The sequence below is a fragment of the Tribolium castaneum genome, chromosome 1 (assembly GCF_031307605.1).
Source record: "Tribolium castaneum strain GA2 chromosome 1, icTriCast1.1, whole genome shotgun sequence".
NCBI classification, from domain to species: Eukaryota; Metazoa; Arthropoda; class Insecta; order Coleoptera; family Tenebrionidae; genus Tribolium; species Tribolium castaneum.
This window is the reverse complement of record NC_087394.1, coordinates 1,535,604-1,558,621: the sequence shown is the minus strand read 5'-3', so window position 1 is coordinate 1,558,621 and position 23,018 is coordinate 1,535,604. Positions and strand designations below refer to the sequence as shown.

At 34.2% G+C, this 23,018-nt stretch overlaps 3 protein-coding genes across 15 annotated transcripts in view; all 3 read right to left on the bottom strand.

Moving 5' to 3' along the window:
* The window catches only part of Mical (Molecule interacting with CasL), a 90,713-nt gene extending 79,242 nt beyond the window's left edge, over window positions 1-11,471 (bottom strand). For 6 of the 10 annotated variants that reach the window (XM_064359811.1, XM_064359820.1, XM_064359822.1 and 3 more), the window contains exon 1: window positions 2,733-2,763. In XM_064359811.1, the coding sequence (XP_064215881.1) occupies window positions 2,733-2,748 (16 nt within the window). In that variant the 5' untranslated portion in view covers window positions 2,749-2,763. Of the gene's footprint in view, window positions 1-2,732; window positions 2,764-2,792; window positions 2,874-11,023 lie in introns of those variants that run through there. The other 4 variants (XM_064359814.1, XM_064359818.1, XM_064359812.1 and 1 more) reach the window with 4 other exon arrangements.
* An 877-nt stretch (window positions 11,472-12,348) lies between these two features.
* EMC1 (ER membrane protein complex subunit 1) lies at window positions 12,349-15,959 on the bottom strand. Its single transcript, XM_962564.4, has one exon. It carries the CDS (start codon window positions 15,848-15,850, stop codon window positions 13,325-13,327), a length of 2,526 nt encoding a protein of 841 aa, XP_967657.1. The 5' UTR covers window positions 15,851-15,959; the 3' UTR covers window positions 12,349-13,324.
* A 348-nt stretch (window positions 15,960-16,307) lies between these two features.
* Window positions 16,308-22,914, bottom strand: ArfGAP1 (ADP-ribosylation factor GTPase activating protein 1). Of its 4 annotated transcripts, none has more exons than XM_015978783.2 (7): window positions 22,708-22,914; window positions 22,252-22,637; window positions 18,984-19,242; window positions 18,832-18,921; window positions 18,666-18,725; window positions 16,917-17,110; window positions 16,308-16,867 (listed from the first exon to the last, which is right to left on the bottom strand). In XM_015978783.2, exons 1-7 carry the CDS (start codon window positions 22,765-22,767, stop codon window positions 16,648-16,650), a joined length of 1,269 nt encoding a protein of 422 aa, XP_015834269.1. In that variant the 5' UTR covers window positions 22,768-22,914; the 3' UTR covers window positions 16,308-16,647. The 4 variants fall into 4 exon arrangements, with proteins under 4 accessions (XP_015834269.1, XP_008199322.1, XP_008199318.1 ...); XM_008201100.3 differs by having other exon boundaries at window positions 18,799-18,921; window positions 18,984-19,239; XM_008201096.3 differs by having other exon boundaries at window positions 18,799-18,921; window positions 22,708-22,913.
* Window positions 22,915-23,018: the final 104 nt, after the last annotated feature.

Genomic DNA, 23,018 nt, shown 5'->3' with positions numbered 1-23,018 from the left:
TAGTTTAATTCCCACGATTGTAAAGCTTGTTGTTGATGGTTAACTACAGAGTCTGCTTGAGCAGTGAAACAAGCCAAATTCATTAAATAAATGTTATTTCTAATTGGACTAATAAGGGGAATTTATAAAATGCATGCCACGAGTTCGTATTAATTAGCTTCTGTTTTTGACGGAAATAAACGTACAATCTTTAGTCTGTATTCGAAGGAAAGTCGACTAATTAATTAATTTGTAGTTAGTGATGTCGAAATTTATTAAAGAAAAAAAATAACTAAACAATTTAAAAACCAAAAATTTTTTGTGTTATTTTTTTTAATTTTTTTAAATTTCTCTAGAAATGTTATAGCTTATTTGTGCAAAAATCTACACAAATCTTAATTTTCTAAGACTTTTTTAAATCCCTTAGTACGAAAAAAATATATGGTAATCATAAAAACAACATTTTCGGTTTAATTTGATGATTTTTCAACATTTCATTTCTTTTCGAAAAAAAATTGTAGTGTAATTTCGTTCAAAAACGAACTAAATTATGTCTACTTTTAAAAACCAAACAAAAAAATTGTCTCACCTCAAAGACAAATTCCATAGCTCGAAAAACGCACAAATAATGTAATTTTGACTAATTTTGAAGGATATACTCATAGTTCAAAAACAAATAGAGAAAAAAACATCAATTTAGATTCAAATTTTTGTAATATTTTGACATATTTTGACAAAATCTTAAAAGTATCAGTTTCAAAAAAAACATATTTTTTGCGAATCTTGCTGAAGATGACAAAAACACTTAATTAAGCAAAAAATTACGTTATTTTGTCTCTCTGAGCGTTCGTAAAAGTTATGAGTTAAAAATAAATGTTTCCCCCAAAATTTTGCGCAAACAGAACCAAAAATGATCGAAAAGTGAATTCTTTTCGAAATATTTCCATTAATTTTGCACAATTTTTTTTCGTAAGATTTATTAAAATGAATAAAAAATCACAAATACAATTAAAAAATAAATTTGTTCTTGCCTTTTTCGAATATTAAAATAAAGAAAAAAAACTTATTACAGGCATGTATACAAAATTTATGAATCAAAAATTCACTTTTTTCCTTAGATTACGATCAAACAGGCAAGAAAATTGCAGAAAATGACAAGAATTCTGTAAGAAAATCATACAAACTTGGGTCAAAAATAATGAAATTTGAAATAAGTTTTCATTAAAAAAATCACACATTTTTGAAGATTAAATTTAAGAACAAAAAACACGATTTAGTCCAAAATAATGCAAATTTTCAAAAATTGACCAAACAAGCCAATAAATCATCAAGGTATTTATTAAAAAAAAACCTCAACACATTTCTGAATAAAAAAGAGCCATTTATTTTGTGAGATTTTTTGATAAGAAAATCATACAAACCTGTTCCAAAAATAATGTAATTTGTAACTCTTAAAATTTTCTCGAACATTTTTGAGTTAAAAACTACCTTTTTCGAGGATTTAAACACGCTGAGAGTTATAATTTAAGAACAATATTTTCTTCTGAATATTCCTTTATATGAGATTTTATTTACAAAAAAACGAAAAAAACAGTTGTCTGCACAAATACGTTTTTCATTAGAAAATCGCACATTTTTGAAGATTAAGTTCAAGCACAGAATAAACACTCGATTTAGTCCAAAATAATGTAATTTTTCAAAAATTTTCAAAGCGAGCCTAAAAATCAACAAGGTATATATTTAAAAAAAAAAAAGCTCAACACATTTCTGACCAAGAGACAGTCATTGATTTTGCGAAATTTTTTGTAAGAAAATTGTACAAACTTGTGTCAAAAATAATGTAATCCGTAACTTTTCGAACTTTCTACATTTCTGAGTTAAAAACTCACTTTTTCGAAGATTTAAACATCTTGTGAGTTATGATTTATGAACAATATTTCCTTATGTGAGATTTTATTAAAAGAAACCGAAAAAACAGTAGACTGTACGAATATGTTTTTCAGCAAAAAACTCACATTTTTGAAAAGTTCAAGCACAAAAAAAAAACACTCGATTTAGACCAAAATAATGTAATTTTAATCAAACATTTTCAAAGCAAGCCTAAAAATCATGGTATTTATTTTTTTAAAAACACTCAACACATTCTGGATATAAAAAAGCCATTTATTTTCTGAGATTTACATTTTAAAAAACTGAAAAATAATTAGAATACATATTTAGATTGAAAGCAACACTATTTTCAATTTTTAAGCGACTTAAGACTTGAACAACTTTTTTTAGGTATTAAGTTTTAAAAATAGAACTAAAGTACTATGGGTAGGAGTTTTAATTTCCCAGCTTTTTACCTTCCACCCTAGTTTATCACGTTATTCATTCATTTATAATTTAAGTTCATAGATTTGGGTACAAAAAAAATTTTTTTTAATAACAAAAAATACAAATAAAATGTTTCAAAATTGTATGCACTCTAACTTTATATTGATTTATCTAAAAATCAATAAACGTGGCTTTGATATCACTAAAGATTAAATTTGTAAATTAAAAATAATAACAATAGTATAAATAACTAGATTATAATTAACTGTATTTTTACTGACATCTGTGATTAAAAAACCCAATCAGTGATAAACTGATAAAGAATAATAAAAAATCATAAGTTCCCTCAATGCAAATAATTACAAAAAAAAAACACAAAATGCTCTCACTTGCTACTGAACAAACTTCCAATAATAATCGATATGCAAATTACAAACCATCAACTCGTTTCATACGCAAACCAACTTTAAATCAGATAAACATCTTCATTACGTTACCATAAGGAGCAAGTTTATTACAGTTTCCGACAGAAATTAAAACCAGACAATTTTACCCAAACACATTTCCATTTACAATCACATGTGTTAAAAGAAAGTGCAAACTGAATCACGTAGCAAAGATAAACGTTAATAATTCAACGAAACGAGATTAGATAAACCACCGGATTTATTTTTTCCGTATTTTTATCTTTGGCAAAGAATCAATTTTTCCAGGTTAGTGACATTGTGCATTTTTCACGAGAGATGACAATTTCCCTGTTTATTTTCCATTACAAGCCGTGACAGATCGTTCCGTTATTAGGATTACAATCAGCCGTGTGGAACGCAATGCAAGTTTCACGTTTTTACCTTTTCTGGTTTGGTGATTTCGACGAGGAGAAAAATTATACGGAAAGAGAAAACTCGAACAGTGAGAGACGGTGTTGTTATTATGAAAGTTTTCTTATCTTATCGTGTTAGAAAAAAAAAACGCGCTTTTTTACCCAAGATGTAGTAACTATTAATTAGTTAAACGTCGCTTACCTATGTGAATTATTTTTCCGCATAAATTACTAACCGGTGATTAATTAATTATGAATTATTGAACGAGTCGACCGTTTCCGGAGGTTGGGAGCGGAGAAATTTCATCCTCAATTAACGTTTGATAGCGGGGTCACTGAGGGTGGATTTAAATGAATAAAAATAATGAGCGAAAAGGTTAAAAGTTGAAATTTTTGACACAGTTTAAAAAATTGAAAACCATTCTTTGCTTCGAAACTAGAAAACCATTCACAAAACAGATATTCTGACTTAAAACAAAGATCTGTATTAAAGTTTGGATAAAAACGGCAAATTTTAGACAATCCTTTAATTAGAAACGAGTAAACTTTCATAAATCAGCCTGAAAACGCCATATTCTGGCTCAAAATAGCGAATTATGTTATAGTTTGAACGAAAACGGCTTATTTCGGACAATTCTTAGCTTCGAAACAACAAAACATTCATAAAACAAACTGAAAACACTATATTCTGACTTAAAACAAAGATCTGTATTAAAGTTTGGATAAAAAAGGCAAATTTTAGACGATTCTTTAATTAGAAACGAGTAAACTTTCACAAAACAGACTGAAAACGCCATATTCTGACTTAGAAGAAAGATTTGTGCAAAAGTTTGGATGAAAACAGAAAATTTTAGACGATTCTTTAATTAGAAACGAGTAAACTTTCACAAAACAGACTGAAAACGCCATATTCTGACTTAGAAGAAAGATTTTTGTTAAAGTTTGCATGAAAACGGCATATTTTAAACGATTCTTTACTTAGAAACAAGAAAACATTCATAAAACAAACTGAAAACACTATATTCTGACTTAGTACAAAGATCTGTATTAAAGTTTGGATAAAAAAGGCAAATTTTAGACGATTCTTTAATTAGAAACGAGTAAACTTTCACAAAACAGACTGAAAACGCCATATTCTGACTTAGAAGAAAGATTTGTGCAAAAGTTTGGATAAAAAAGGCAAATTTTAGACGATTCTTTAATTAGAAACGAGTAAACTTTCACAAAACAGACTGAAAACGCCATATTCTGACTTAGAAGAAAGATTTTTGTTAAAGTTTGCATGAAAACGGCATATTTTAAACGATTCTTTACTTAGAAACAAGTAAACTTTCACAAAACAGACTGAAAACGCCATATTCTGACTTAGAAGAAAGATTTTTGTTAAAGTTTGCATGAAAACGGCATATTTTAAACGATTCTTTACTTAGAAACAAGAAAACATTCATAAAACAAACTGAAAACACTATATTCTGACTTAGTACAAAGATCTGTATTAAAGTTTGGATAAAAAAGGCAAATTTTAGACGATTCTTTAATTAGAAACGAGTAAACTTTCACAAAATAGACTGAAAACGCCATATTCTGACTTAGAAGAAAGATTTTTGTTAAAGTTTGGATGAAAACGGCAAATTTTAAACGATTCTTTCCTTAGAAACAAGTTAACTTTCATAAAACAGACAGAAAACGCCATATTCTGGCTCAAAATAACAAATTATGTTATAGTTTGCATGAAAACGGCATATTTTAAACGATTCTTTACTTAGAAACAAGTAAACTTTCACAAAACAGACTGAAAACGCCATATTCTGACTTAAAACAAAGATCTGTATTAAAGTTTGGATAAAAAAGGCAAATTTTAGACGATTCTTTAATTAGAAACGAGTAAACTTTCACAAAACAGACTGAAAACGCCATATTCTGACTTAGAAGAAAGATTTTTGTTAAAGTTTGGATGAAAACGGCAAATTTTAAACGATTCTTTCCTTAGAAACAAGTTAACTTTCATAAAACAGACTGAAAACGCCATATTCTGGCTCAAAATAACAAATTATGTTATAGTTTGAACGAAAACGGCTTATTTCGGACAATTCTTAGCTTCAGAACAAGAAAACATTCATAAAACTGACTGAAAACGCTATATTCTGAATTAAAACAAAGATCTGTATTAAAGTTTGGATAAAAAAAGGCAAATTTTAGACGATTCTTTAATTAGAAACGAGTAAACTTTCACAAAACAGACTGAAAACGCCATATTCTGACTTAGAAGAAAGATTTTTGTTAAAGTTTGCATGAAAACGGCATATTTTAAACGATTCTTTACTTAGAAACAAGTTACCTTTCACAAAACAGACTGAAAACGCCATATTCTGGCTCAAAATAGCGAATTATGTTATAGTTTGAACGAAAACAGCTTATTTCAGATGATTCTTTGCTTAGAAACGAGTAAACGTTTTTAAAACAAACTGAAAACGCTATATTATGACTTAGAAAAAAGATATGTGTTAAGGTTTGGATGAAAACGGTAAATTTTAGACGATTCTCTACTTAGAAACAAGTAAACTTTCATAAAAACAGACTGAAAACGCCATATTCTGGCTCAAAATAACAAATTATGTTATATTTTGAACGAAAACGGCTTATTTCGGACAATTCTTTGCTCCGAAACTAGAAAACTAGAGCAAGATTTGTGTTAAAGTTTTGACGAAATTGGCATAATTTAGACGATTCAACATTCAAAAACAAAGATTTTACACAAATTCAAAAAAATAAATTTACAAAAAAAAAACTGATAATAAAAGATACTTTTACACGAATTCAAAAAAAAATTATAAAAAAATTGATAATAAAAGACACTGTTTAAACCACGTACGACCAATAGTGAGTGATGATTTTATTCTGGTGACAAAACTTTTGGGTTTGGTAATGGAATTTTTGTAATATTTTTTTAAGTACCGGCGATATTTTGGATCGCCAGGAGCCACAGTAAATGTACCTCAACAGACTATTTAGGACAAACATTTTGCTATTGCATTTTTTTTTAAGTATTTAATTTTTAAAATAACAAATTCGCCAATGATGACTCAACGAAAACTACGATCTGTAGACAAAACGGCATTGTGACGTCACTCGCTTATTTTTTTTTCTCTCTCTTTCTGTACTCTTCAATGACAAATGAGCGTTGGCACCGATGTTGGTCTCTAAATATAGACGGCCAAGCCAACATACATTTACATTATCCATCCACATCTAGTGTTCTGTGGAAGTGGTTATAGTTTCGACGGTGGCGAGACGTTTCGATCGTGTCGGCATCCGCAGTGTGGGCCGATGACTCATCATCAGATCGCGTTGGCCGAGAGAAAAAAAAAACAGCCACCCTTGATCTTTTCCCCTACTATTACAATATCAACGCCACCTTGATGCCAAACTTTTAATTCACTCTGAATATATATAAAATAATATTCCGAAACTTGTATGTAGGTGTTTATGTTTCTAGACGAATTCCTCTCTTAATTACAAACACATTTTTAATTCTTTTTTTTACCCAAAACTATGGACAAGTTTAATGTCCTCGTCACTTTGGAGGTATAAATATTTAAAAATGACACGTTACATTTTTCACAACAAGTAGGTGTTGCTTTAGGTGAAATTTATATTTGGAAAAAGGTTGTTGAGTGACAGTGACAGTAAGCTGTGACACACAAGTTATGAGTAATTTTTAGCCAAGTCGCAAAAAATATTTATAACTCAAACAAAGAATAAAATTGTTAACCCAAGTAAAACAAAAATAAATTATTTCTAAAAATACAACTCTATCAATTCAACAAAGAAAGTAAGAAAGAAAAAAAAATATTTATCTTCAAACTTGGCAAATTCAAACAAACAATAATTTCACCTCGTTTTCGAGTCGAACTATTTTGGCTATTAGTTACGTGTCGTAAACATTAATCACCTCGAAAATAAAGTCAATTTAAATGCGCACTCAACTCTGAAAAACATTACTTTGAATTACCAAGTAACGGTCATATTGACCATAAAATCTTTTCAAATTACCAAACGGTACAAAAGAATAATTTTAACTTTGTTGCACTGAATTGGATTTTTATTTATAAAGTGTGATCGTTTCATTGATTCGGCGAAAAATTTGGTCAATTTTAGAACTTAGCTCATTGATTTATCCATTAGGAGGCGAATAAATTAAAGCTGTTATCGTTTTGAGTGTCTTATAAATTAGCAAAGTTTGCGTAAATGGACGTAAATGGTTAGAGAATTGGTTAAATGCCGGTAATTCGCAATTAAATCAATTAATTAAAACGACTAAACGAAGAGAAAATTTATACGGTATGAGTCACATTTGAGCAAAAAACTGAACTTAAGAAAATAAGCCCAAACTGTTCTCACAGACACATTTTAACAACCAGTGTGTCAAAATGTTGCAAACATAGTTTTCTAGACGTAAAGTCATGTGTTGGACACGATAGTATCGTTCAAAGTGCTACTGTTTTCGAGAAAACCCTACCTAATTTTAGGTAACAAATTTCAAAATTTAAAATCTTAGGAAAAAGTGATATAATATGTAAAATGAGCCGTAGGATTCAATGGAACAAACCGCAATGCTCTACGGCTTTTAGTTTTTTTTTTATGAATTTTTTTAGTGAAAAACTTTGATCGCCTCTGAAACGGGAACCGTTGCCCGGAGCGGCTCCGAGTTTGGACGAAAAAATAGCTAAAATTAAGCGCTATCAGATGGTTTTTTGTTCGTTGCTCTAAGTCTTACAGTTTCCGAGAAAAACGTAAAAAAAAGTTTCCATTTTCCATTTTTTTCAATTTTCAACCGCCAATTACGGCGAAACTATTAGAGTTATCAAAAAACGGAAAAATGGAGGACAACCGGAATAAAAAACTCTACAAAATGGCATAGGACTCAAGGCGATATCTCGCAAAAAAAAATTAAATTTTCAAATGCCGATTACGGCCAAACTAAAAGAGCTAGGAGAAAACGCTTTTTTAGATCGGAAAGAGCACATCAAAATCTATAAGGTAGAATCGGTTTTATTTGATTTTGAGACACTTTAAAAATTGACCGATTTCTAAGGGGGGGTGTTAACTTTTTTTTATTTTTTTTATTTTATCATTTACGGCTAAACTATTCTAAAAAGTGGAACTATTTTGATTCATACCTATGCAAAATGATCCGGGGAATCGATTGGAATCAAAAAAAGCGCCAAATTCCCAATAGTTTTTTAGTTATGAATTTTTGAGTATATGATTTAATTTTCGCTTTTATTTGCATTTTCTCGAAAACTATAAGTCGGACAACAATAATCTTTTTTGCAAATGATAGATCATTAAAAGGGCTTTCCAACGATAATACACTTCATGGGGTTATCTCGGATAGCTCCGGAGCTATTGCTCGAGAAATGTTCCGGGTACCCAAAATCGACAAAAACTGCGACGAAAATTGAAAAAATCAAACATCAAAAAATCGAACATATGGACTTTTTGTGGACTTTTAACAACTTTTGTGGGTTGTTAAGACATGTAGAAGTTCATAAAAATTTACTGGAGTGAGTTTAAAAAAAATTTTTTTTCACCTCTTTGAAGGTAAAGTGTATTATTACTCAGGAAATTTGAGCAAAAAAATTGAAAATTTTAAATTGCGTGAAAAATTAGTATAATAGAGAAAAAAAGCCGCTGAATCCAACGGAACAAACCGCACTCCTCTACGACTTTTAGTTTTCGAGTTATGAATTTTTTTAATGAATAAAATTTTTCACTAAGACAAATGGCTACCCTAAATTTAGGCAAAAAATTTTAAATTTTTAATTCTTGTGAAAAATCGATATAATATGTAAAATGAGCTGTAGAATTCAATCGAACAAACCGCAATGCTCTACGACTTTTAGTTTTTTTTTATGAATTTTTTTAGTGAAAAACTTTGATCGCCTCTGTAGCCGGAACCGTTGCCCGGAGCGGCTCCGGGTTTAGTCGAAAAAATAGATAAAATTAAGCGCTATCAGATGGTTTTTTGTTCGTTGCTCTAAGTCTTACAGTTTCCGAGAAAAACGCAAAAAAAGGTTTCCATTTTCACTTTTTTTCAATTTTCAATCGCCAATTACGGCGAAACTATTAGAGTTATCGAGAAACGGAAACATAGAGGACAACCGGAAAAAAAAACTCTACAAAATGGCATAGGACTCAAAGCGATATCTCGCAAAAAAATTTTCAATTTTCAAACGCCGATTACGGCCAAACTAAAAGAGCTAGGAGAAAACGCTTTTTTAGATCGGAAAGAGCACATCAAAATCTATAAGATAGAATCGGTTTTATTTGATTTTGAGACACTTTAAAAATTGACCGATTTCTAAGGGGGGGGGGGTGTTAACTTTTTTTAATTTTTTTTATTTTCTCATTTACGGCTAAACTATTCTAAAAAGTGGAACTATTTTAATGCCTATCTATGCAAAATGATCCGGGGAATCGATTGGAATCAAAAAAAGCGCCAAATTCCCAATAGTTTTTTAGTTATGAATTTTTGAGTATATGATCTAATTTTCGCTTTTATTTGCATTTTCTCGAAAACTATAAGTCGGACAACAATAATCTTTTTTGCAAATGATAGATCATTAAAAGAGCTTTCCAAAGATAGTACACATCATAGGGTTATCTCTAATAGTTCCGGAGTTATTGCTTGATAAATGATCCGGGTACCGGAAATCGACCAAAATCGCTACAAAATTAGAAAAATCAAAATCTTAAAAAGCTGACCTATTGACTTTTTTTGTACTTTTAACAACTCCAGAGGGTTCCAAAAGCACAGAAAAATTTATAAAACTGTGCTAGAACCACGAATTTTAAAAATTAACTTTTTTGATTTTCTGAACGTAAGTATAAAATTTTATGCAAAAAACTTCAAATTTTTAAATGTTGCGAAACCCTACAAATACTATGTAAAATAAACCGTGGAATGCCCTGGAACAAACCGTTTTGCTCTAGCACTTTCAGTTTTCGAGTTGTTTTTTTAATAAAAAACTAAAAACTAAAATACATAAAAATTAACACAGCATGCAATACCCAGTATTCAATGACCAAGAAACGCAAATTTAACTAAAAAAAATCGTATAAAAACGTGATTGAAATTCAGAAAATTTGAACTTTTGCACTTTCATCAAACACTGATATGATTATGATGGAGTATAGCGAAACTATTGCAGTTATCGTTATCACAAAAAGCCAGACACTATCATAATCAGCGTGAAAAAATCCATAAGATGGCATAACAGCATCAATTTGAAATCAATAAGTATTTCGTAGAAAAAAAATTAAGTATTCAATAAGCAATTAGGAAGAAATTAATGCAAAAACACTAAACCAACAATTTCCTCTTATAAAAAAAAGACTCAACAAAGCTGATGTGAGAATTCTCAAAATAATTGTACACAATTTGCCCAAGTACAAGAAAATTGGAATAAAACTTGCAAACTTAATGCTTTGAGTCGAAATATAATAACATAAATTAAGTATCACATGAATTTTATTTGTAAGAATTTTTTGTAAGAACTTGTCGCACATTTCAGACCTTTATAGGAAGAAAAAAATTCTCGAATGATTTCCTCAGCTTTTTTTATCTTCCCATCAACTGAAATCGTTTTTATATACAAATGAATTAAAATAGCGTAAATGTCACAACGAACAAAATAAATAAATAAATAATAATAATGATAATAATCCGCCCCTTGTTGCAGTTTTCGCTTCGCATTCCTCTCGCAAGTGGCATTTCCCTGCCTTATTACTGGCAAACGTGGGAAATTTATGATAAATAATACCGCTGCTGCAATTACGCCCAGAAAACAATGCGCACTGCAAGGACAAGCAGCAAGGATAAAAAGCAAAAACAAAGACACTCACTTCCGGTCCAGACCAGCTAGATCCAGGATCGATGATCACAATACATCACGCACAAGCAAAAATCAGACTTTTTCACGCACTCACGCACAGCGTCCCACGAATCCCGCAAGCGACTGAAAATAGCAGCGAAACGTCGAAAATATTTACCCGCGACGTGAACTTTACAATTCGCGCGCGACGTTTACGCGAATTTGCCCCAAAAATGGGGCACAGGGCGGTTTATACACAAACAAAAAGCAAAAAACTAACCTTCAAAACGACCGGATTCGGGTCACGCACAACGAGATAACTACGCACTAGAGGCCAAAAAACCAACAGTTTCGCCTCCAAATTGATAATTTCGATCAATTTATTACATTATGTTGATTTATTTATGAAAATTCCGAAGCGAAAGAACACAAACGTCAAACTGACGGCAACTGACATTTCGAGGTGAAGCGACCTCTGCTGGCGCTAATTATAGCCAGTTTTTTATTGACATAAAAAACGAATAGATTGGTTTTTAGTTTTTGGAAAAACGAGTGGAAAAACTAATCAATTCAATATTAATTTACGCAATTCTTTAGCACTTTGCTTCAACTTGGCACGTTTTTGCAATCGTTTCGTACAACTTGCACCAAATTATGGCGTAACAAAAACACCCAATGAAGTAAAAAAACAAGAATTTTACTTTTTTGCATGCACCAAGGTCCAGAAATAAAAAGCCATTTTGGGGTGTGTAAAAACACGGTATTTTGTTAGTTTTTAGAGCGTTCTTGAGGTAATTTTCCATTATTTTGGGAGATTTTAGCGATTTTTTCGTGTGCCCAATTTTTGGGAACTTTTAGGGTGGAAAAAAATTAATGATTTTTGAGAGGTTTTGAGCCCTCTTGGGTTGTTTGCTCTACTAGAAGGCGATAATGCCCCACTCACACAACACGTAACAGTAAATTTTTTATGCGAATGTTATTTGTTACTGGTAAAAAATTAAAAATAAAACCCTGCGTCTTCTGATTATTTTGTATTAATATTTACTTTTACTTACACGCATTTGCTTGTTTTTAGAACTTGTGTTACTCAAAATAATTTCAGTTTCATACTCTTTACTCTTCAGATAATAATTTTAGCTTATTTTTCTAAGATTATCCTTATCTTTATTAATGCAGAAAGCAATACCTTATTCTGAATAAAAATCAAAAAATGTTTTCGAAGTTATATCCTTATTTTCGTTGACACATGATGTAAAAATTGCTTAAAAAATCATAAGTAATAGCAAAGCTTATTTACTTATTTTCATTAATATTCCCCACAAATGCAAATATCCCTCTGGCAAAAAATCGATACACTTTGCATTTTAAACTTTTTATTTGGTCTTTGTTTACACTTTATACACGACCCAACAACTCTAATTACAAATTACGCCACGTCCGTACCGAACGTAATTATCTTACAAAATGCTGTATAAAGACACAGTATCAAACAACAAAACAACTGACTTGATTGTACAACAAACAGAACAACAAAGGTGCACATTGACTAAAACTTAAATTGGTAATATCCATAAAACGGCATTTTGGATTTTTAACATTTTTTCATCATATAATCTGTTTTAAAACCTCGAATGTCGACAGTAATCGTGAAAGCCTGCACTTATGCACTTTTCCTCCTAAAACCATTGTTTGCTTTTACAGATACCTATGGTAGATTATTTAATTTAGTTATTTTTTATTCTACTGGTAAAAAATTATTACCAAATCTTTATGTTTTTTTCTATAAGAAAAACAAGTGGCATAGACGTAAAGAAAAGTAGGCAGATAATGAACAACTTTTCTTTACTTAATATAATAAATAAACTACAATTTGTGTAGAGAAAATCGAAATTTTGAATGTGTTTTCAATGACCATGCATATAAAAATTAACCATGAGACATAATAAATATCAAAATTAATGGCACTGTAAAACCATAAAAAATAATGGCATTAGTTATGATTGCTCCTTGGTTAATTAAATGACTTTAAGTTAAAAAAACAGCAGTTTTACTAAACATGTATGAAATAATCATTCTTTTGCACATCATACATTTCCTTCAACTGCAATTTTAAAATATTTTTGTTATTCTCGTGTAGGATCTATATACTATTTAAGTCTCAAGGTCATTCAAATACTTCGGAAATCTTATTCAAACTTTTAAACTGGAGCACAAAAACACCATACTTTCAAGACTACCATCACGACCAGATAGGGTATAAAACCATCCTCCCAAAAAATAAAAAAATATCCAAAGCCCGTCCATGGACACCCACCCTTAATTTATTGCCTAATTACTTCCAAGCCTGTCTTAGCGCCTTCTTGGCCGCCAGATACTTGGTAACATACGATGCCACCACCAGTCCCACCAAAACCAAAACAATCAACCGATGATCAAAATCCTCCTTCAACAAATCAAAAGTCTTAGAGGGCGCCACTCGCGTATAAAACAAGTCCAACCCGTGGACCAACACATGACTTGTACTCTCCAGCTTGGCAGGGGCCACTGCGATTTTGCGAATCCTTGCCAGAGTTTGGTTGTAGTTAATAGTGGCTTCGGGCGGTATGGCGATTTCTGGCATGTAGGGGAAACAGCTCTCTTCTGGACCGCAGGGCATGTCGGCAAACCGCGGCTGGAGCAACATCCAGGGGATTTCCACAACGCTGCCAGAACTGGTCCCGACCAACAAAAACTTGTTGGTTATCCCACGTTCGGTCAGAGTTACTGACATGGAGACGGGGTTAGCTGGTAGGATGTATGACTCGGTTTTGACCTCTGGTAACTGACTTATGGCAAAGGAACTGAATACGGTACTGTTACTCTGGATTGAGCCTTCGTACAGTTCCGTTGCCACGATTTCGGTTCTTCGGAACCGTTCGTTGAAAAACGTATAAACGAGCCAGTTTTCCGAATGTACTAAATGTACCGGCCCTTTGGCTTTTTTATGCGAGGTCGAGTAGACAACAAAACCGGTCACACCATCAACCAGGAACACGTTAAGAACGCTCTTATGTACCGGGTCTTCACTCAGTGTTGCCAACGCAATTAAATTGGGGTTAACATACTTGTAGTGAACCGACCGGTCGTGCAAGACCCGACCTTGGGAATGCACCCGCTCGGTCACCGGACGTGTGCTAACCCCCACAAGGTCACACACACCCAAGTTTAGGTTCCATACCGGTTTTAACCCGTCCGGTTCAAGTCTATAACCTTGAACCAGACTTTGATCGATTGTATAAACATAAGCGACTGTTTTGGGACCCCTTTCGGGGAACACCCGCACTGAATCGTCCGCACCAATCACAATCACCGGTTTGAGATGCTCCTCGTCCTCATTGGGCGCCACAAACGCCTGCTTGATCCGATAGGACAACCGGTCCAGCCCGCGTGACTCCCCGCTAATCGGATCAAAGGCGAACAAAACCCCGCCTCCCGTCGTCACGTCCTGGGCCAATAGCACGCACTGGGCGGGCAAGGGGGCGTGTCGCGCCGTGCGCTGCACCAATAGCATCACAGGCTTGACGTTCGGTAGGCGGTACGTCCACACGATTGATCCGTTGCGAAGCGTGTCAATCCCGAAGAGTTTACCGACGGCCGTTGCCACGACAATGATACGGTGTAGGCCGAAGTCGTCCCGAGTTGAGCCGAACTGCCCGCTCACTAGATTAACGAGCTGTTTGGTTTGGGTGGAAATGCGGCGCGTGAACATGGTGATGACGTCGTTGTCGGTAAATTCGGTCTCGATACTGGCCTCAAGGTCGGACACTGGTAACTCGAAAAATTCGACTGAGATTATGTTACTTAAGGCTTCTTCACGCGTCCAGGAGACGCGCCCTTCGGGCAGGCGGACTAGCGTGAGGGCGTGGTCAGTGCTGGAGAGGAGGAGCTCGCAGGCGGGGCCACGGCACTGCCCCGACACAATATATGGTCCTCCGAGACCTAACGGATAATCGATCTCGACCGAACTTTCACGCCCGCTCACTAGATCAAACGATTTCACCCGAACCAATTTATCCAAATTGTCCAAATTTGCCTCAAGTTGAAAAACAGAACTACCGATCGAGACAGCGTTTGGGGCCACTTCGTGCGGCAAAACTGCGCCCCCAAGTTCCACGATTTTAGCGCTATTTTGTCTCACGAGTAATACGGCGGGTTTTGGGCCATCAAACTCGAGGAGATTACAGTCAGGGCCCCCTTGAATCGGCTGGGACGAGGCTCTGCCCCCCTCATTAACCACATCCAGCCAAAACAACTGTCCGTTAAAAACACACACGAAGTAGGGGTTGGCTGTTACGCACTTGTCACCGGAAACCCACGTTTCGGGGATTTTGCGCGTCTTGGCCCGGACTTCCCCCGTTTTGACACTAAACTGAGTCACTTCCATGTGGGAGCCCTTAATTGCCAAAACATGCACTAACAAGTCGCCTTGGAGCAGCCAGAACGAGTCGCCGGGGCGGTCCAGCACCAGGGGCCACTCCCACAGGAGGCTTCCAGTGGGGGCGTCCCACCCGCGCACGTAAAACCGGGACTTGCCCCCAGAAACTGTGACCGCGTCCTTGTCCAGGTGCAGGAGCTGGGGCTGGTGCTCCTGGGGGTCCTCCATCAATTGGCGCCATTGTATTTCGCCAGTTTTGGGGCTCAGACTAGCAATGATATTCTCATGTGTGGTCACAATCAGGCGTTTGGTGTCGAATTGAGCGTGCTTTACTTTGCCGATAAATGAGCGTTTCCAGTCGAATTTGCCCACCTGGTCTTCGTAGATCGCGTGGGCTGAGAGAATTGTGGCGCATAGTGTGATAAAGTGCCCCAAATTCGTCATTTTGAACACATAACCTCTATGACATAACCTCAATGGTTTTGACAAGTCATAAACTGGGTAGGACGTTGGCGAGAATGGTCGCTGACGAGAATTTTCAAACTTTCATTTATTTTTACTGGATTGAGTTATAGCAGTTATATTGAGCCGATTTCCAAAAATATTGATCTTAGGATCACGATTCCGTAATTTGTTCAATTTTTTCGCATTCTTGGACAGCACTAGTAAAACTGGAATAGACGCGAATGCACTTTAGCGAGAATTTCTTGACAGCCCTACCAAGTAATTTGAAATATTTGGGCAATTGTGTGCGAAAAAACTGTATCACATAGCTATACCATCATCATTCGTTACAATCTTTATCGAAGAAAAATTTAGGGGATGGTTGAAAATGGCTGTTTCAGTTGGTAGTCCCGGCTCACACGATACAGGTTCCTGTAATTGATTAAGGCCAAGTAGGTGAGTAAAATAATGTTTATTTGTCTTGAAATTTCGAATTAATCATACTTTACATAAATGTTTCAGTTAATAATAGCCTATAGCTACAAGGAATATTTACAGTAACAACAACTGGACAATAAATGCATGTTCGCGCGTTGTGACCAAGCTGGAAGTCGTTTAAGTCCGTTAAAAATAAATAATCTCACTTTTGGTACCGGTATAAGCAACAGTTATAATGTAACAACATTGAATGATAAAAATAAAGTAAATAAACCGTAAACATTGAGCTAAAAAATTGAAATAACAACGTCATGAACACCCACGATGCGAATAATTAATTGGTCTAATTGGTCACAATTTTACTTGTTGAGGCTTTCCCACAGCTCGTCATCCCCCCACTTATCGTCCCAGTTGGCTTTCTTCTCTTTTGTTTTCTTCTCTTTTTTGCTCGATTTTGCGCCTGTGGGTGACGTGGGGGAGGAAAAGTCCCTAGAGTCGGATTGGTAGCCCTGATGGTCGCTCTGGTAACCACCCCAACTGCCGTCCCAGTTCTGGCCAGGCGACTTGGGACTAGACGCCCTTAAAATCCCCAAATCAGAGAAAATAACCAAAAACAAAACACAAATACTTTGAACCCTGTTGACTGCTACAACTCCAGTCTTCGTCCCGGACGTAACCATTGCCACTGCTCACCAACGAGGATTTCTCGCCAGGTGAATGGTAGTTTTCGCCACCAACTTGCCCATAACCACCGGAATGGTAGTCGCCTGCGTTACCACTACCAGAGACTTCGCGCCAACCCTTGCGACCCAACTCGCCCATCTATGGGCATGGGCATTAAATCAAAAGGCGGAAAACACACAAATGGGCAATGCTTACTTGTACAAATAATAAACGAGTAATAAATAAAAAACACATTTGAATTTGCCGCCCTAGAAAAGTGGCTAAGGTATAGCTGCATCAGATGGCGCTTTTATCGGAAGAAGCCATTTATTACGATGGGTTTGTTACTCGAAGCTAAACAAACAGTGGAATTTTGTGCGAAGAAAAGAACAAAAACTATTACAAAACTGGGATCAGAATTGAGAAAAAAACAAAAAAAAAATTCTTAAAAAGCAAACATAATTAATCAAAAAATTGTTTAAAAGAAAATAAACTAGAACTTTGTCAAAAAAAATTTCTTACCAATCAATCTTTAAAAAAATTATCAAGGTCACAATAACCGAAACTTTATTTCAAAAGTATATCTATCTAACGTAAAATTGTCCGAGGATTCCAAATCTGTCTTCCTTTTTGTTCTGCGATTCGTAGTCTTGGAGATATTGGACAAAATATGACCGATTTTAATTTTTTTAATTTTCCAAAATTTAAAAATATAAAAAGATTGAAATTAATCTAAAACGACTTGTGCCCTTTTTACTAGTTAATTGTCTATTTCTGTGCTAAATTCTGTGGCAATCGGGTCAAAATTGTGCAAATTATCTAGGTAAAACAACTTTGTCAAAAAAAATTCTATCTCATCTTTAAAAAATTATCAAGGCCACAATAACCGAAAATTTATTTCAAATGTATGCTTATCTGACGTAGAATTGTCTGACGATTCCAAATCTGTAATCATTTTTGATATTTTATTCGTAGTTTTCGAGATATCAGACGAAATGTGGTCGATTTTAATTTTTCCAATATACCAAAAATAAGAGAAAAATATAAAAAAATATTAAAATGATCTAAGACGACTTATGCCCTTTTTACTAGTTAATTATCTATTTCTGTCCAAAATTTGATGGGAATTAAGTCAAAATTGTGCAAATAATCTGAATAAATCAATTTGGTTACATTTTTACTTACAAACCTAACAATAAAAAATCATTAAAATTACAATAACCGAAAATTTATGTCAAAAATATGTCTATTTAATTTAAAATTGTCTGAGGATCCCAAATCAGTCATCAGTTTTGTTGTAATTTTGGAAATTTTTTGGAGAAAAATTATTAGTTGAACATTGTAAAAATTTACTTGTTCTTTCGTAACGCATGTAAAGTATGTATCATTTATTAAAAATATACTCTTTATTTATTTGTCAAAATCCCTATGCCATCTGAAGTTTTTCTTCCATGAAGTTTATATGTTTTAAAATAGGAATTTTAATTGAAATTTAAAAACTAAACGAAACGAATGAAAAACGAACAATTACTAAAAACATTAATTTTTTAACGCCCATGACAAGTGTTGAAATTAGTATTTATTTAGCTGCAAGTTACTAACCCATCACAATATAGCCAACTGTTTTTTTTTGTACAAGTAAACATCAAGTCAAATTTCACAATAAAAAAAAATTCTTTAGTCGTATTTATTTTGTAAATTATCAGTTAATTACCTTATTTGTGAGGCTAGTTATTTGTGTTCCCACATCTTCTAACAAAGAACCCTCTTTTACCTGACGCCAACATAAAAAAACAATAAAACGAAAATAAACCAAAAAATAAAATCAACAACAAAACAAAACAAACCTTTTCGCCTACATGTGAGCTAATATCAACTACCTTCTGTGTGGCAAGTCCGCCATATTTGACGGCATTTTCGGTCGCTTTACTCGCCAACTTGCTCGCCGAAGACGACAAGAAGGACCAACCCTGTACCAAAAAAAAAAAAAAAAAATCACTAAAGTGCCACCAACCCAAATAAAAAAAATTACACTAGCTAAAGACGACATGGCCGTATCGACGAACTCCTGCGATTGGCTACGAGGGGGCGCCTCCATCGTGTACCCAAAACCACTGTACTTCCCCCCTTGACTTGGCGGTAAATCCCCTCTTCGATTCGCATTCTCGGCCTGTTTTTTCGCAAAAAACGCCTCCTTCTGGTCTTTGAACTCGGGCGAGGTGTAGTTCTGATAGCCCCCTTGGTACGACTCGGAGTTCTGGTACGTGGAGGCGTTCGAATACGAATTGCTACTACAAGGTGTGTTAATAATATATGATTTTTATTAATATTGTTAAAACTAAAACAGTAAAACCGTTTTTTTATTGTTTTTATTTTTTTTTAACAGTAATTCCTGAACTGATTTAAAAATAATTTTCGGTATATGTATTATGTAAAATGAGCCGTAGAATTCAATTGAACAAACCGCATTGCTCTACGACTTAACTTTGTTAACTTTTTACATTTTTTTTTATTTTCTCATTTACGGCTAAACTATTCTAAAAAGTGGATTTATTTTGATTCATACCTATGCAAAATGATCCGAGGAATCGATTGGAATCTAAAAAAGCGCCAAATTCCCAATAGTTTTTTAGTTATGAATTTTTGTGTACATGATCTAATTTTTGCTTTTATTTGCATTTTCTCGAAAACTATAAGTCGGACAACAATAATCTTTTTTGTAAATGATAGATCATTAAAAGAGCTTTCCAAAGATAGTACACATCATAGGGTTATCTCTAATAGTTCCGGAACTATTGCTCGAGAAATGTTCCGGGTACCCAAAATCGACAAAATTTGCGACGAAAATTGAAAAAATCAAACATCAAAAAATCGAATATATGGACTTTTTGTGAGCTTTTAACAACTTTTGAGGGTTGTTAAAACATGTAGAAGTCCATAAAAATTTACTGGAGTGAGTTTAAAAAAAATTTTTTTTCACCTCTTTGAAGGTAAGTGTGTATTACTCAGAAAATATTAGCAAAAAAATTGAAAATTTTAAATCTCGAGAAAAGCTGGTATAATACAGAAAATGAGCCGCTGAATTCAATGGAACAAACCGCATTGCTCTACGACTTTTAGTTTTCGAGTTATGAATTTTTTTGTTGAATTAAACTGTTCACCATAAATACCGCTACGCTAAATTTAGGCAAAAAATTTTAAATTTTTTATTCTTGTGAAAAATTGATATATTATGTAAAATGAGTCGTAGAATTCAATGGGACAAACCGCATTGCTCTACGACTTTTAGTTTTTTTTTTATAAATTTTTTTAGTGAAAAACTTTGATCGCCTCTGTAGCCGGAACCGTTGCCCGGAGCGGCACCGGGTTTGGACGAAAAAATAGAGAAAAATAAGCGCTATCAGATGGATTTTTGTTCGTTGCTCTAAGTCTTACAGTTTCCGAGAAAAACGCGAAAAAAGGTTTCCATTTTCCATTTTTTTCAATTTTCAACCGCCAATTACGGCGAAACTATTAGAGTTATCGAGAAACAAAAAAATGGAGGACACCCGGAATAAAAAACTCTACAAAATGGCATAGGACTCAAGGCGATATTTCGCAAAAAAATTTTCAATTTTCAAACGCCGATTACGGCCAAACTAAAAGAGCTAGGAGAAAACGCTTTTTTAGATAGGAAAGAGCACATCAAAATCTATAAGATAGAATCGGTTTTATTTGATTTTAGGACACTTCAAAAATTGACCGATTTCTAAGGGGGGCCCCGGGGTGTTAACTTTTTTTTAATTTTTTTTATTTTCTCATTTACGGCTAAACTATTCTAAAAAGTGGAACTATTTTGATTCATACCTATGCAAAATGATCCGAGGAATCGATTGGAATCAAAAAAAGCGCCAAATTCCCAATAGTTTTTTAGTTATGAATTTTTGATTACATGATCTAATTTTTGCTTTTATTTGCATTTTCTCGAAAACTATAAGTCGGACAACAATAATCTTTTTTGCAAATGATAGATCATTAAAAGAGCTTTCCAAAAATAGTACACATCATAGAGTTATCTATAATAGTTCCGACGTTATTGCTTGATAAATGATCAGGGTACCGGAAATCGACAAAATTCGCGACAAAAATTGAAAAATCAAACATCAAAAATTCGAACATATGGACTTTTTGTGGACTTTTAACAACTTTTGTGGATTGTTAAGACATGTAGAAGTCCATAAAAATTTACTGGAGTGAGTTTAAAAAAAATTTTTTTCACCTCTTTGAAGGTACTTGTATTTTGCTCAGGAAATTTTAGCAAAAAAATTGAAAATTTTAAATCTCGTGAAAAGCTGGTATAATACAGAAAATGAGCCGCAGAATTCAATAGAACAAACCGCATTGCTCTACGACTTTTAGTTTTCGAGTTATGAATTTTTTTGTTGAATAAAACTGTTCACCATAAATACCGCTACGCTAAATTTAGGCAAATAATTTTAAATTTTTTATTCTTGTGAAAAATTGATATATTATGTAAAATGGGCCGTAGAATTCAATCGAACAAACCGCATTGTTCTACGACTTTTAATTTTTTTTTATGAATTATTTTAGTGAAAAACATTGATCGCCTCTGTAGCAGGAACCGTTGCCCGGAGCGGCTCCGAGTTTGGACGAAAAAATAGAGAAAAATAAGCGCTATCAGATGGATTTTTGTTCGTTGCTTTAAGTCTTACAGTTTCCAAGAAAAACGCAAAAAAAGGTTTCCATTTTCACTTTTTTTCAATTTTCAACCGCCAAATACGGCGAAACTATTAAAGATATCGAGAAACGGAAAAATGGAGGACAACCGGAATACAAAACTCTACAAAATGGCACAGGACTCAAGGCGATATCTCGCAAAAAAATTTTCAATTTTCAAACGCCGATTACGGCCAAACTAAAAGAGCTAGGAGAAAACGCTTTTTTAGATCGGAAAGAGCACATCAAAATCTATAAGATAGAATCGGTTTTATTTGATTTTGAGACACTTTAAAAAATGACCGATTTGTAAAGGTGATAACTTTTATTAATTTTTTTTTATTTTTTATATTTTTTTATTCTGAATAACAATTGGAAAAGGTGTAGATGCAAATCATTTTAAAGCACCTTGTATTATTATAACTACTAGTGTTGCTAATCAAACTCCCAAGCGGCATTTTTTCAATTTGTATTTCAGAAAATATGAAATATATTTCAGAAAATCTTTTGTAAAGAAAATTAATTATTCACCTTTTCTGAAATATATTTGATACATTCTGTGGTTGCAAATCATTTTAACGCACCTTGTGTTATTATAACTACTAGTGTTGCTAATCAAACTCCCTGTGTAGTTCTGAGCCGGTGACGATTTCTCATCCCAGGCCTTCCCCTGAGCCAAAGCCGCGATCTTGTCTCGGTAAAGAGCGGCCGCTTTCGTGTTGTACTTCTGCTGGATGCTCATATGATCGTCCCAATCGTCCTGCGCTTCGAAAAAAACTCGCGCGTTCCGGTTGCCCCCCACTTTCATTTTCTCCAACTCTATGTCCTTCCACTTGTCCATCGTGACCGAGCGGACGAAAGACAAGTGCACCCCCAGCCCCCGGTGCTTGCCGGAGCACTCGAGACAGATCCATATGCCGTAGGTGACGGAGACCCACTGGGGGTTGTGCGTGCCGCATTCGAAGCATTTCTGCCAAGACAACGGGTTAGAAAGGGGGGCCCAGAAGGCCAAAGGCCGGAAATGACCCCATTTTACTTACATCGTTCTCGTTGTGGGGCTTGAGTTCTTGCAAAACGCGGCGGGTTCGGGGACTTGCCATTTTGGGGCAGTGGGTGAATTGGGGAGACGGCGGACTGTGGAGGTGTGCAAAGTCAACACTGAGACATGTTTTATACAAAAGAAATTAATTTTCGTTTAAATAAGAGAAATGTCAAAAAATTGTGTTGACGTGTGGGTTTACAATGCGGCGGAAAGTGCCCATGACCGAAGACGCTAACTAACCGTGTGGCGATTTGTTCGAAACCACATTTTTGCCTGTTCTTTTATTAATTTTGTACCACTTGACTCAAT